Source organism: Gossypium hirsutum, chromosome A13, assembly GCF_007990345.1.
Source record: "Gossypium hirsutum isolate 1008001.06 chromosome A13, Gossypium_hirsutum_v2.1, whole genome shotgun sequence".
Classification (NCBI taxonomy): Eukaryota; Viridiplantae; Streptophyta; class Magnoliopsida; order Malvales; family Malvaceae; genus Gossypium; species Gossypium hirsutum.
Genome location: NC_053436.1, coordinates 860662 through 876948, shown reverse-complemented (window position 1 = coordinate 876948; position 16287 = coordinate 860662). Strand labels below are relative to the sequence as shown.

Below are 16287 nucleotides of genomic sequence, written 5' to 3'. Positions count from 1 at the left end.
CTTGTTGGTATCTTGTAAATGATAAAATGATTCTTGACTTGCAGAAATGGACCTGAATGTTAAACAAATAATGAAATTGGTGGAAGACAATAGTGAAGATGTGACTAAATCTGAGGTGATTGTCCAAGTTCAAGAACTCTACCGTATTTATCGAAATTTGGCCGAGAGGTATGATTATTTGACCGGGGAACTGTGTAAAACTCAAGGCTGTTGGATTTTTGATCACAAAACAAAAAACAAAAGAACTAAAATTTGTGTTGAAAGATGAAAAACAGAAGCAAAACTCAAATGTTGAAGGAGAAACAAAAAAAAGTTGACTTCTCACATTCATACAATTTTTTAAAGATAAAATGTACATATATTAAACTATTACATTGAAAGAGCAATAAATTTTCTAAAAAATAACTTGCACATAAACAGCTCAATAGTAACCTGCTGACTGTCTAAAGCTGCTTAGGTTGACTAAACTTTATCCAGGCAAAAAGTTGTCAAATCAAATACAGATACAGGTCTCCTATTACAAAAAAACGTACTTTATCCGGATAACATATGGTACTTTTGCATGTTACTGTATTTCATCCTGGTAATATACAGCAGCTTGATCTTTTACGAGTTGCATGCACTTCATCCGCATGACTTGCGTTGCATGGTTTGCTCATTGGCTGCTTCATGTGCTGCATGCAGGCCAATTTCAGCACTCCTCATTGGCTTGCATGCTGCATAGTTCTGACTGAATCCTTTACAACCAGCCTTGCTTTGAGTTTGTTTGATCTACCAACAGCATTTTGCTTGGCTCGAAACACCCTCTTCACTCCAATAACCTTCATGTTTGTTGGTCTCTCAACTAGATGCCAGGTCTGATTCTTCTTGATCATACTGATTTCATCAACCTTAGCATGTTTCCAGCCTTGTTAAGCTTCAGCCTCTTCAAAGCAGCTTGGTTCAACTACAGCCACTTGAGCTTTTTCATAAATCTTAGCCAATGGTCTAGTGCCTCTGACTGGTTCATCATCAATGTCCATTTCAGGACCATTTTGATTACCTTCAGCTTGATCTGTTGCAAGATTTTCAGTAATATCCTTTGGCTCATGCTTGTCCCAATTCCAGTCTGCAACAAAGCTTTTGTCAGCCATTGTCACTGACACGAGCTTGGATCCACTTGGATCACTGGTCAGGCATTCTTTGCCTTTGAATACTACTGAATATCCTTTTTCAAGCAGTTGAGCAATGCTAAGCAAGTTTCTATCAATATCAGACACAAACAAGACATTTGTAACAAGTTTGGTACCTGTAGGAGTATTTATCAGCACATCTCCTTTATATTCAGGTTTGATGAAGTGTCCATTTCCACCCTTCACTCTTGTTTTGAAGCTTCTGTCAATTGATTTAAAAATGCCAGCATTAGAGGTCATGTGGTTTGTGCAACCACTGTCTATCAACCATCCCTTTATGGCTTTTCCTTTAGCTACTGAGCAAGAAACTGCAAAAACTTGCTCTTCTTGGTCACTGTTTTCCTCTACCACTTGAGCTTCAGCTCTTGGCTGTTGAGTTTGATTTGGTCTCTGTCTGCCTTTGTTTCTGCAGACCTTTTCAGCATGGCCCATTTTTTTGCAGAATTTGCATTGCACATCAGGCCTGAACCAACATACTTCACCCGGATGACTTACCCTTTGCAGTGTGGGTAGGGTGGATATCTTTTTTCACTAGCTGATCTAGGCTTGCTTGATTAGGATTCTTTTCCTTTGTATGCAGAGGAGCTCGAGGCTGGTCTGCTTTTGGCTTGGAAGGCACCTTCTTGATGCTCCTCCAGTCTGCTGGCTCTCCTTTGCTCTTGAGCATAAAGAGCATTAATCAGCTCTGTTAAGGGTATAGCTGATAGGTCTCTCGATTCTTCCAAAGAAGAGACTTTTGACTCATACTTCTCTGGTAGAGTTGTAATGACCTTTTCAACTATCCTCTTATCACTAAACTCATCTCCAAGCAGTCTTATGTTGTTGACTGTGGCCATAATCCTGTCAGCATACTGCTTGATGGTTTCATACTCCTTCATCCTTATATTCTCAAAGTCCCTTCTCAAGTTTATCAGTTGTTGCTGCCTGGTCTTGTTTGACCCTTGAAACTCCTCCTTGAGTTTGTCCCAGGCCTACTTTGGAGTGTCACAAGCCATTATCCTTGTGAAGATGACATCTGAAACTCCACTCTGAAGGCACGACATGGACTTGTACTTCTTGACAGTGTCCTCACTATGTTGCCCAATTTGAGCTATGGTCGGATTAGCTCTCAAGGGAGGTGGCTCTGTGTCATTTAGAACAATATTCTACAGGTCATGTGCCTGTAGATATGTCTTCATTTTCATAGCCCAAATGTTGTAGTTTTCACAAAAAAAAACAGGTGGTGGTGGTGGTGAAAAACTCATCTTTGCGGCAACTAAATAAGCTAGCAAAAACAGCTCCTGCTTATTTTCTTTCAAACACTAATCCCTCACAAACAAAATACAACCAAGGCCCTCAAAGACAACAGGCTCTTGATACCATTTGTTGGGTTTTTGATAACAAAACAAAAAATAAAAGAACTAAAATTTGTGTTGAAAGATGAAAAACAGAAGCAAAACTCAAATGTTGAAGGAGAAACAAAAAAAAAAGTTGACTTTCACATTCATACAATTGTTTAAAGATAAATATATTAAACTATTACATTGAAGGAACAATAAATTTTCTAAAAAGTAACTTGCACAAAAACAGCTCAATAGTAACCTGCTGACTGTCTAAAGCTGCTTAGGTTTACTAAACTTTATCCAGGTAAAAAGTTGTCAAATCAAATATAGATACAAGTCTCCTATTACAAAAAAAACGTACTTCATCCAGATAACATATGGTACTTTTGCATGTTGTTGTATTTCATTCGGGTAACATACAACAGCTTGATCTTTTACGAGTTGCATGCACTTCATCCGCATGACTTGCGTTGCATGGTCTGCTCATTGGCTGCTTCATGTGCTTCATGCAGGCCAACTTCAACATCAAATCTCTCCAGTGGTTACACCTGATAAACCTGTTCAACAAGCTTCGTCTTTCAGTTCTGTTGGTGGTAGTTTTGAAAAAGAAGGGACTGAATCATCTTCGTTTTCATCAGATTCTAACTCTGAATCTTTCATCTCATCTATCAATGTTTACTTGAGTTCGGCGATGGATACTGATAAGTCGAAGATGAGGGAAAATCGAAGGTATGAAGAATTGAATGAAAAGTTCAGTAAGTATGAAGAAGAGTTAAGGGATTCGAACCTAAAACTCTTAATTGTAGAAGAGGAAATTGTGAAGTTGAATACAAAACTCAAGAAGAGTGAGTCACTTGAATTGGAGTTGAAAAAACAGATAATTGAGCTCGAAGCTTGTTTTTCAAACTCGAACTCTGAAGTTATGAGGTTGATGGAGGAGCTTTCTACATGTAAAGAAAATATCAAAGCATCAGAAGAAGAGATTTTAATGTTAAATGCACAAATTTTGAGGTACGAAAATGATCTATCGAACCGCGGTCATGAAGTTGAAAAACTAAAGGGTGCACTATGTGATGCTAGAGATAATTTCTCTGTGCAGAAAGCAAGTTTTCAATCCAAAATTTTCGATTTGTTAGAAAAAGAGACTCTCTTAGAAGCAAGACTCAAGGAATGGGAATTACATGGAAGTGTATTGGAGGAAAAATAAGGCAATGTGAAACCAAAAAATGGGAAATCGAAAGCTTGCTTGTTGTACAAGAAACCAACTTACAAGGTCAAATCAATCAGTTGATGACAAAACTTAATGAGAAAGGTATACATATAGAAGCTTTAAAAAAGAACCTTGACAAAATGAAATTGAAATATGATATGCTTATGACAGAAAAAGATTGTGTTACTGTAATAGTAAACAATCTCGTAGCCGAGGTTTGTTCTCGTGATTTACAGATCAGACAAATGGAGGACCATTTACAATAATTAAACAAGGAACATATGCAGCTAACAAAGAATGTAGAAGATGAGCTGAAATTGAAGATAAAAGACTTTGAGAAGGAAGTGGATAAGCAAAGGAACATGATCTTAGATGTGTCTGAAGAGAAAAGAGAGGTAATAAGCCAGCTTACTTTCAGTCTGGACCATTACAGGAGTGGTTATAAATGTTGAGATTTGGCCTGCAATGCAACATTGGACTGTTGGCAGCTTGGAGGGATGCATGATAGCAGCTCAGCCTGAAGGGCACGATCGAGCTGAGTTCAAGAGCAGCAACTAACTTAGCTGTCTTGTTTCATTTTGTTATTTTAGTTCATATGTAATTTGATCAAGTTAGCTTGTAACTTGACATGAAAGTTTGTATTTTTGTTTAGTTTTGATTTGAGTTTGATGGATGTAAGGCTGGCCATACCAGTTTGCTTTGTCTTGTAATTTAAGTTAGCTTAAGTCTCTTATTAGTGGGAATAGGTAAATTATTAGGTAATGGTCATTTGACTTGTTAACTTTGTATTTATTTTCATTATCAATCAATGAAAAGTGCTTCTGATTTTTCTCATCCATTTCAGTGCTCAAGTTCTTTGTTTTGCTCTTGGTTTCATCTTAGTTCTTAAGCAAATTGGTTGTTATTTTATATGTTGTTGCTGCCGATATTCCAACATATGGTATCAGAGCCTAAGTCTTTGAGGGCCTTCTCTTATTGGTTATTGTCTGTTTGTGAAATCAAGCTTAAGAAAGTAGGAAACCGAAGCTGTTGAACTTGTTGCAGTAGGATGAGCTTCACACCACCTCCACCTTCTGTGTTCACTGGTGAGAACTACCACATTTGGGTGGTAAAAATGAAGACTTACCTTCAGACACACGATTTGTGGAGTGTAGTGGAGAATGATGCCGAGCCACCTCCATTGAGAGCCAATCCCATCGTTGCTCAGATGAGACAGCATGTTGAGGTGACTACCAAGAAGCCTAAAGCCATGGCATGCTTGCAGAATGGAGTGTCTGATGTGATCTTCCTCGCATTATGGCATGTGACTCATCTAAGCAAGCTTGGGATAGGTTAAAGGAGGAATTCATGGGGTCTGAGAAGACTAGACAGCAACAACTAATTAATCTGAGGAGAGATTTCGAGAATCTCAAGATGAAAGATGCTGAGACCATTAAGCAGTATGCTGATAGAATAATAGCCACAGTGAACAATATAAGGTTGCTTGGTGTAGACTTTGCTGAAAGTAGAATGGTTGAGAAGGTTATCACCACACTTCCTGAGAGATTCGAGTCTAAGATATCCTTATTGGAGGACTCGAGAGACCTCACAACCATTTCTCTATCAGAATTGGTGAACTCACTTTATGCTTTAGAGTAGAGAAGGGCTAATAGACAGGAAGAACACTCTAAGGGAGCCTTCCAAGCAAGGGCCAAAGATAGTTGCAGTACAAATCAAAAAGGCAAGAAGCCTTGGCTTGACAAGAAGGATAAATTCAGAAAGGATTCAAGTAAGAGGAGCTACCCACCATCCACTCATTGCAGAAGAACCACACACTAAAAAAGAAACTGTTGGAGAAGACCAGATGTTCAATGCTGGAAATGCAAGCAATATGGTCATGTTGAGAAACTTTGTAGGAACAAAGGCAAAGCACCAGTACAGCAACAAGATCAGACACGTCCTGTTGAGGATCAACAAGCTCAGGAAGAGTATGTTTTCAGTGCATCTACCCTTGCAACCACAAGCAAAGGCAAATGTAGTTGGCTTGTAGATAGTGGATGCTCACATCACATGGCTACTGATGTGAACCTGTTTAAGGAGCTTGACAGGAGTTTTAGCTCAAGGATTAGAATTGGCAATGGGAGCATAATTGAAGCTAAAGGCAGGGGTGATGTGTTGATCAGCTCAAGCTCTGGCAACAAGCTGATTAGTGATGTGTTGTATATGCCCGATATAGACCAAAACCTGCTAAGTGTTGGTCAGCTGGTTAAAAAAGGCTATTCTTTGTTCTTTAGAAGTGATTCTTGCGTTATTGAAGATTTTCTTGGTCAGGAAGTTGTCATTGTACCTATGGCAGACAAGTGTTTCATGTTGGATGTTAGTCAGCTTGAAAAGAGGGCATATTACTGGTCTATGGTACAAGAGGCTAGGCCATGCCAATTTCAGGTCACTTAACTTGCTGCATAAGCTTGGTTTGGTAGAGGATATGACCAAGGTTGAGCCACTTGAAGGTGTTTGTAATGTCTGTCAACTTGGCAAGCAAGCTAGGCTTCATTTTCCATTTGATCAAGCATGGAGAGCTCGAGAGAAGCTTGAGTTGGTGCATTCTGACATTTATGGCCCAATGAAGACCCATTCACTAAATGGGAGTAAGTACTTTGTACTTTTCATTGATGATCTGACCAGATTTTGTTGGGGTTTCTTCTTGAAACAGAAGTCTGATGTGTTTGAAGCTTTTGGAAAGTTCAAAGCCATGGTTGAAAACCAAGTTGGTTGTAGGATCAAGACATTAAGAACAGACAATGGGGCTGAGTATCTGTCTGATAGATTCAAGAGGTTATGTGAGCAGGCTGGGATCCATCATCAGCTAACCATAGTGTACACTCCTCAGCAAAATGGAGTATGTGAAAGGAAGAATAGGACTGTGATGGATATGGCTAGGTGCTTGCTGTTCCAAAGTAAGCTTCCAAACTCATTTTGGGCAGAGGCTATCAACAGCTCGGTGTACCTGCTCAACAAGCTCCCAACACATGCTGTCAAGGATAAGACACCCTTTGAAGCATGGTATGGACACAAACCATCTGTCTCTCATTTGAAGGTCTTTGGATGTGTGTGCTATGTCCTTGTACCTGCAGAAAGAAGGACCAAGCTTGAGAATAGGTCTGTTCCCTGTATTTTTGTGGGCTATAGTAGTGACAAGAAAGGCTATAGAGTCTATGATCCTTCAACAAGGAAGATTTTGGTAAGTAGAGACATCAGATTTGATGAAAAGAAGATTTGGAACTGGGATGGTTCGAATGCAAGTCAGTTTGAAGAGGATTCGGCTGAAGGCAACTTGGAGCTAATTGAAAGTGAGCCTAGTAATAGCAATGTTGATGACCTTCCTGTAAGAGGTACTAGGTCCATTGCTGATGTTTATCAGAGATGCAATGTGGCCATTGTAGAGCCTTCGAACTATGAAGAAGCAGCTAGGGACATGAATTGGAAGAAAGCTATGGAAGCTGAAATGGACATGATTCAAAAGAATCAGACTTGGGACTTGGTTGAGAGACCAGGAAAGAAGGTTATTGGAGTTAGATGGGTCTTTAGAGCAAAATTCAATGCTGATGGCTCATTGAATAAATACAAGGCAAGGTTGGTGGTTAAGGGGTATTGCCAGCAGTATGGAGTTGATTTTGAGGAGACTTTTGCCCCAGTTGCAAGATTGGATACCATCAAGCTACTGTTTGCTTTGGTTGTACAGAAGAAATGGTAGATACATCAACTTGATGTTAAGTCAGCCTTCTTGAATGGTTTTCTCAATGAGGAGATTTACATAAAGCAACCCAATGGCTTCCAAGTCCAAGGATAAGAAGACAAGGTCTATAGGCTAAAGAAGGCTCTGTTAGGCTGAAACAAGCACCTAGAGCATGGTATGATAGGGTAGATGCTTACCTGACTAAGCTCGGGTTTGAAAAAAGCCTGAGTGAGCCAACCCTCTATGTGAAGAAATCCAAGGATGAGACATTGCTAATTGTCTCGATTTATGTTGATGACTTGCTAGTGGCTGGAAGCAAGAATGTTCTGGTCAATGAGTTTAAAGTACAAATGCAAGAGGTATTTGATATGACTGATTTGGGGGTCATGACCTCACCAAACTGATCGAGGGATTTTCATCAGCCAACATGCATTCGCTTTGAAGATACTTAACAAGTTTAGCATGCAAAATTGCAAGCCTGTAAACACACCTATGGCTCAAGGAGAGAAGCTGTCAAGCATTGGTGATCATGTAAAGGTCAATGGGAAGGAGTATAGGAGTTTAATAGGTTGCTTGCTCTATTTGACAGCAACCAGACCTGACTTGATGCATGCTGTGAGTTTGTTGGCAAGGTTTATGCATTGTTGTAATGAATTGCATTTCAGGGCTGCCAAGAGGGTGCTGAGATACATTAAAGGAACCTTGAGGCTTGGTATGCTGTTTAAGAAAGAAAAGGAGCTGAAACTGGTTGGTTATTCAGATAGCGATTGGGCTAGTTGTACTGATGATATGAAAAGCACGTCGGAGTACTTTTTCACCCTTGGCTCGAGTGTGTTTTGTTGGAGTTCAAAGAAGCAACAAACTGTTGCTCAATCTACTGCAGAGGCAGAATACATAGCAGCAGCAGCAGTGAATCAAGCCATTTGGCTCAGAAAATTACTGCATGATCTAAATGAGAACCAATGTGATCCTACTGAGATCATGGTTGACAATCAGTCGGCTGTTGCCATAGCCAAGAATCCAGTCTTTCATAGCAAAACCAAGCACTTTAAGATAAAGTTCCACTTTGTTAGAGAAGCTGAGCAATCTAAAGAAGTCAGCTTAGTGCATTGTTGTTCACAAGACCAATTGGCTGATATCTTAACTAAGCCACTTGGTACAACAAGGTTTGAAACACTAAGGAAGCTAATAGGTGTTTGTTGCATACAGTCCAAGGAGGAGTGTTGAGATTTGGCCTGCAATGCAACATTGGACCGTTGGCAGCTTGGAGGGATGCATGAAGCAGTAGCAGCTCAGCCTGGAGGGCACGATCGAGCTGAGTTCAAAAGCAGCAACTAACTTAGCTGTCTTGTTTCATTTTGTTATTTTAGTTCATATGTAATTTGATCAAGTTAGCTTGTAACTTGACATGAAAGTTTGTATTTTTGTTTAGTTTTGATTTGAGTTTGATGGAGGTAAGGCTGGCCATACCAGCTTGCTTTGTCTTGTAATTTAAGTTAGCTTAAGTCTCTTATTAGTGGGAGTAGGTAAATTATTAGGTAATGGTCATTTGACTTGTTAACTTTGTATTTATTTTCATTATCAATCAATGAAAAGTGCTTCTGATTTTTCTCATCCATTTCAGTGCTCAAGTTCTTTGTTTTGCTCTTGGTTTCATCTTAGTTCTTAAGCAAATTGGTTGTTATTTTATGTATTGTTGCTGCCGATGTTCCAACAATAAAGAGTTTCAGACATTCCACAAGCACAAACGACACGCGGTTATCACTTTGTGAGTTCGATTAAATACCAGTACCGGTATAGTTACTTGTCTTGATTGTCTTTTTACCTTGATGTAATCTTTCGTTTAACTTGTTTTATGAACTTGTTAGTACTTAAATTTTAGTTTCTGTGGGAAGTTTTGGGTGATATATGTGTATTTGCTTAGATAAACTTGAAGCTGTCATTAGACTATATATATATCTTTTGCATGTTATTGAACATCTGAACATTGCAATGGACAAATATGAACCACGTTTTCAATTTTAATCAAACAATGTACTATATATTTTTGTTTATGTTTCTATCATTAGCTTGTAGATTCAGTTTGTACTGCAGGATAGTGAATGTGGATCATTCCTATAATAGAGATGTCTCATTCACATCTAATTATATGGTTAGTTTAATGAACGATGACTCATTGGGATTGAAATGGTTGAGCAAATATCGAGGGAGTTGGAGTCATTTCTGTAATAGATTATCGTAAGAGAGCCGATTGGTGGCTCGGTAATTGTATAATTAGTCTATTTAACTTTGTTCAATAATTTAATTGTTTGATATCATTCTCAATTGAAAAATTCGTAACTTGTAAAATTATATTTTTTTTACACACAAACAATACCAAAACACTTTCGCCATCAATTGCAAGGAATAAAGGAAATTTTGTTTATAATTTACTTAGAATACACTTGAAACCCATTGTAACACCCCCTAACCCCAAACCATCCCGAAAGAGGATTATGGAGCATTACTGGAGTTTACAGAATAATTACACACAATTCCATTACTTTCTTATGTTCATGTCAAAACTATCTTTTTGAGCAATAGTCACTAAAATATTTATATCTGGAGCTATAAAACTCCAGATTAAGTTCTGTTAATTTTTCTTAAAACTAGACTCATATACCTTTCTTCCATAAAATTTTCAGAATTTTTGGTTTAGTCAATTAGTACAGTTTATTTCTAAAAGTTTCCCCTGTTTCGCTGTCCAACAGTTCTGACCTCTCTTCACTAAAAATTATTTATCTCATAATTCAGGACTCGGATGATGTTCCTGTCTATTCCTCTTGAAAATAGACTCGATAAGGATTTTAACTATATAAATTAAAACTCATAATTATTTTTTTATAATTTCTAATGATTTTATAAATTCAGAACAGAGGATCTCTAAGTCATTTAGACTCTGTCTCACAATAATTTAAATATCTCATAACATAAAATCCAATTGCATGCATCGTTTCCTCTATATGAAACTAGACTCATCAGGCTTTAATCTCATATTTTATTCAGCCCTTAATTCAATTTTCACAATTTATGGTGAATTTCAAAATTTATACTACTGCAGTAACCCAAAACTGCCAAGGCCATATTTATTCATTCACCACTATTATTCACTAAATGCACAATATCATTTCATCCTTACATTTACAATTTCAAAATGACACACACATAAGACATCCTAGGTAAATGCCATTACCAATAATTAACACACTTTACCTTAATGAATTCGGGATCGAACCGGGATGCTGATTCAACGTTCTATCTTTACTAAACCTGCGCACGGAAACAAACTGTACGCTGAGTATGGTATACTCAGTGGTATTTCCATAATCCGAACACTTAATAATATAACAATTAAACTTAAAATCACAATAACAATTATAAGTATTCATTTATTTGTTTTATAGATAAATTTCATTTACTTACCATAAAAATTCTATACAAGTCATATAACAAACACAATAACATATTTGTTCAATTCTTTTCATTTACTTACAGTATAAATTATATACAATATATTCACAATTTACTTGTATTCACACTTTACTTCTTAACAATATACCATTTTAATTCATTCTAACATCAATCATCATCCATTTGAACTTCACTCATTTCATGAACCTTTTGGTTCATGTTTTCAATCTCATATATCAATTTCAATTCTCAATTCAATTTCTCATTTCATTCCAATAACTCAATCAATCAAATTCACTCGATTTATCTTTCACTTATTTACCCCTATTAACAAACCCGGACTTTGACGGATACACGGATTCCAACCTAAACACACCAGTACGGCACATTGTGCCTAAAACGGTACATAGTACCTGATTAGAGTACGACACATAAAGTGCCTAAAACGACACACGAGGTGCCTGATACGACACACAAGGTGCCTGAAATATGACACATAAAGTGCCTGATCGATAAAGCCGGCAAATCCCGTACACTTCCAGATCCTATGGCATGCCAATTATATCCGACTCAGCCCGACTAGTTAATAGGGTATTTCATTCACTTTCTCAATTTAATAATTCTTTCATCAATATACCATTCTGATAATCACATATATTCACCCATTTTCACAATTCATACAATTTCATTCAATTCAACAATATTTTTCAATTATTCACATTAATTCATAATCCAATATAACTCAATTCACTTTTCAATATCAAATATTCAATTATCACAAATCTCATATATTCATATCAATTCCCTCATATTTCCAATCAATACAATTTTTCAATATAACATTCATTCAATTTTCAAATTTTTACATAGATCATATATATATATATATTATAATTTCAATCAATATAAATTCAATCAAAATGATTTCAATCAATATAAATTTGATAAATTCATCACATACCAAAATCAATCCATTTCAGTAGTAAAACATCATAATTCTAACAATAACAATTGTCATATGTATATAAATATAACAAATAATGACTGAGTTCGGATTATAGAAATACAAACCGTATTTTTCGAGCTTTTCCAAGCTTTTCCTCGTCGACTTTGCTATTTCCTTACTAAGCCGAAACTTCTTGAGACAACATTAGCTACGGGAATTAAAACAATTCATATTCGTTAATTCACTACTAATTTATATCTAATTAATACAATTTTTATTCAATTTCTACTTTAATTTCAATTTAATCTTAACTAGATTCACTTACTTTTTCTATCTCAATTCATACTTCATTTCTATTCAATTTTTAACCAAACTTAGACATAATTATCTATTTTTCATAATAAAACCATAATTTCGAAATTCTTTCAATTTAGTCCTTAAAGCATAAAACTTATGAATCACTTTACAATTTAATCCTTATTTCATTTCTAACTTGAATTTCTATCAATTTAGCCCTTAATTCATCTTTTTATTCAAAAAGAAAAATATCTAAAAATCTAACAACTTTCAAAATTTTCACTTAAATCAAGTAGTATTCATCTCTAGGATTCCATAAACTCAAAATTTACAAGAAAAGGGGCTAAATTGCCTTATCAAATTAACTTTGAACCTTGAAACCCCAAATTTTCCTTTTTCTTTTTCTTTCTTTCTTTCTCCCCTGTTTCTTCTCTGTTTCGTTTCGACATTCTGTTTCTTTTCATTCTGTTTCTTTTCTTTATTTCCTTTTTATTTACTTTACTTTTAATAATAATATATAATATACTTATATAATAAGCAAACATATATGTGTATTACAAGTGTATGTATATCATTGGTACACATATAAATTTTTTTTTTACCACACACTTGTTTTACTTTTATTCATTTTATAATATAATATCAATTTAAATAATAATAACAATAACAATAATAATTAAATATAAAACTATAACAAATAATAATAATAATTTAATATATATTTTAACACATAAAAATCTCAGATTTTTATGTTTATGTTGCCTCACTTAGGACAAATGGCATAATTGCCATTTTGGTCCTCTTTATTTTCTTTTAATCTACAATTCAACTTTCATCCTTTATTCAATTTAGTCATTTTTCCTAATTACTCTTAATTAAGCTAAATTTACTTAATTAAACTCTAATTAACCACTCATTTTACTTCGTAAATATTTTTAATAAATATTTACGAATCCGTTTTTCAGAAACGGAGACCCGAAAATACACTGTTTCGGTAACAGTAAAATTCGGGTTATTACACCCATTCAAACCCATTGCATCCCATTCATAGTAATTATGAAGAAGAAACATATATAGGTATAGGCAACCCACCATTGAAGCAAAGTACAATAGAAAGTTAAAAGAGACTCATACAAATAAACATTTGGAATCTCTCCCTTTAATTTTCAGCTAAAGAACTAAGGGCATCAACATCCACTGTTGATTGCTCAAGGTGTGGGGAGAAGGTGTCAGCTCCATGTTTTAGCTGTGTGGAGTGCTGTGGGTTTTACCTCCACAAGACATGTGCCGAGGCACCGTTGGAGCTTAATCATCCTTTTCATCGCCACCATCCTCTCGTGCTTTCTTGTGATGAAAATTGCCCCGTTATTACTAAAAAAAACCATTTGTATATAATATTAGATTAAAATATGTGATACTAAAAGTTTATAAAAATACTTTCCCTACCATAACTATTATTCTATTTTAATAAAAATATATAAAAATTAAAAATAGTGGTATATCGGGTCGAAGTTGGGTATAATTTGGATTTTTTGAGTCAGGTTCAAGATAAGTAAATTAATATTTAATTTTGAGTTGGATCAAAGTTGGATTATGTTAGAGGTATATCGGGTCGGGTGGGCAAAAAACCAATCCGCCCCTCTCCATTACCATCTCTACTTATATTTCAAATCTTAACTGTTGATTTCATTTCGGGATTCAATATTGATATTTTAATATTTTCATAAACAATAACATTTATACTATTATTTAAGTATATGATTGAATTGGCGTCATGAATTTAGACAATATCACGAGTTAGTTCGGCACTAACTTGATTAAGAAAAATACTAAAAAATCAAATTTTAAACTATTAATAAATATTATTATAGAGTATTTTTGTATTTTACACATTTTTATAAAAGATATAAAACAACCATTGTTTTTTTTGCATATTATTGAACATCTGAACATTGCAATGGACAAATATGAACCCTGTTTTCAATTTTAACCAAACAATGTACTGCAAGATAGAACGCGGATCGGTTAGATTGAGAATTAATAGAGTATTTGTTCTTTTTTTAAGTTATTATTATTTTTATAAAATCAATATTTAAAAAATATTTGAGAAACAACTAATAAAATAATCTAAAATCAATATTTTATTAGTACAATAAATTTTTATTCTAATCACCATAATAAATTATATAGGTTTTTAATTTTCAATTAGATCAATGATTTAATTCAAATTTTTTAGAATAATTTGATTATTCTATATTATTTTTAATTAAAAAATTCGTGACGTCTAAAATTATGTTTCGTCATATTATCTTATTTTCTACTCACAAACAATACCAAAACACTTACCCCATCCAATATTTATTATCTAATCCACAAAGCAAAGAATAAAAGGAAAAAAAAATTCTCAAAATTTATTATCTAATACACTCAAACCCATTGCATCCCATTCATAGTAATTATAAAGAAGAAACGTATATAGATATAGGCAACCCACTGTCGAAACCATTTTTAAATCGAGTTTTGGAAAATGGGAATCGACTTTAAGAAAAACGAAAACAGGAGTCGCCACCAATCTTTTTAGGTGTGATTGGATCACCTTATAAAATGTTTTGTTTTAAAACATTAATTTTGGTCTACGAAAGTCGAGAAAATGGATTCGGGAGTCGATTACGTACGAGGAAGGGTAAGCACCTTCGTAACGCCCAAAAATTGGTACCTAATTGATTATCAAGTGTCTTTAATGTCGGAAATTTGAAAGTTTTAAGATGCAAACCTCTTTTAATTAGAATGTCTCAATTTTGAAAATTAAAGCTCACTTATTTCAAACGAGTCAAAACATCACATCCAGTAAGTTAGGATGCAACATTTTAAAACCTTCGAAACTAAGCTCGTCTTTCGAAAATTTTTATCTCGAAACAACAAAACGCCATATCCAGTAAGTTAGGACACTATGTTTTGAAATCTCGAAATAATTGTTTAAGTTTTGAAAACTCAAAATCACTTAGAAGGGTGCTTGACTATTCGAATTCAACGAGAAAAGTCACAACCCAGTAAGTTAGGGCACTACCTTTCTCGAAGTTTCCAAACATCAAGCATTGCCTTTTATTTTTCTTTTTTAAAAAACCTCGGAATATTATTTTAAATGACGTTTTAGGATGACATATTAATGCATCATGAAGCATAAATATACAAAATATTCTAACATTTCCATACAAACATAAATAATATCATTATGACAAAACTAAATAACATGAACATACGTTTAATGAAAAAAAAAATCATACTAGGGTAAATATAAGATAATAAACAAATAAAAACATGAGTAAACTAAAAGAAAAACATAATACATGCAAAAATTATACAACAATATATATCATAAAATAGCACATAAAAGAAATAATTAAACATAGCATATAAAAAAATGAAACTATGCACAAATAAGATAAATGACATACACAAAAAAATGAATAAATAGAACATTTACAAATTATAAAAATATAATGCAATAGTTCAAAATACATGAAATGATAATATAATATATATATATGCATAGAAAATATATATTTGAAAATAAACTATAAAAAAGGTTAAATATTATAATATATAAAATGCATAATCAAATGTATAAAAGATAGGAATAAATATACATATTTGAAAAATGAAGAAATTAAAATAAAAAAAGGTTGAAAAACTAAGATAGACGAAGAATAAAATAAGAACAAACCACAGAGAGTAAGAACGCAAGAGGGAGAGAAATTTGAGTGAATGCTTTCAAGAATTCTTATTGCTTCCCAGAACTCAAGCCATTTACAATGAAGGGAGAGGCCTCTATTTATAGTTGAGCCTCCCCAAATCCAACGGTACAGATCAATTACATCAACGATTAAGATTAAAGGATATCTACAAATTAAATCTCCAAGATTACAAGATCATATCTTCAAGATTGCATATCATATCTAAGATTGTATCATATCTAAGATTGCATATCATATCTAAGATTGCATATCCTTAAAGATTATATTTCCATATGAGTCAAGCTTATAGATGGACCTTAAATCTTTTCAAGTAATGGCCCATTCTGATTGGGCCAAATTATATGTTTGTAATTTTGTACTGGACTTGGACTTTGTTTTATTTTTATTTTTTGGGGTTTATTATTTTAAATACTGAAATGG

At 34.4% G+C, this 16287-nt stretch overlaps 2 protein-coding genes across 2 annotated transcripts; one reads left to right on the top strand and one right to left on the bottom strand.

Moving 5' to 3' along the window:
* Positions 1–911: 911 nt before the first annotated feature.
* Positions 912–2050, bottom strand: LOC121212745 (uncharacterized). The gene is made up of 2 exons (XM_041086155.1): positions 1830–2050; positions 912–1635 (listed from the first exon to the last, which is right to left on the bottom strand). The coding sequence occupies exons 1-2, from the start codon at positions 2048–2050 to the stop codon at positions 912–914; spliced, it is 945 nt and encodes a 314-aa protein (XP_040942089.1).
* Positions 2051–2954: 904 nt separating this feature from the next.
* On the top strand, positions 2955–3701 carry LOC121212744 (uncharacterized). The gene has a single exon (XM_041086154.1). It carries the CDS (start codon positions 2955–2957, stop codon positions 3699–3701), a length of 747 nt encoding a protein of 248 aa, XP_040942088.1.
* The last annotated feature ends 12586 nt before the right edge of the window (positions 3702–16287 follow it).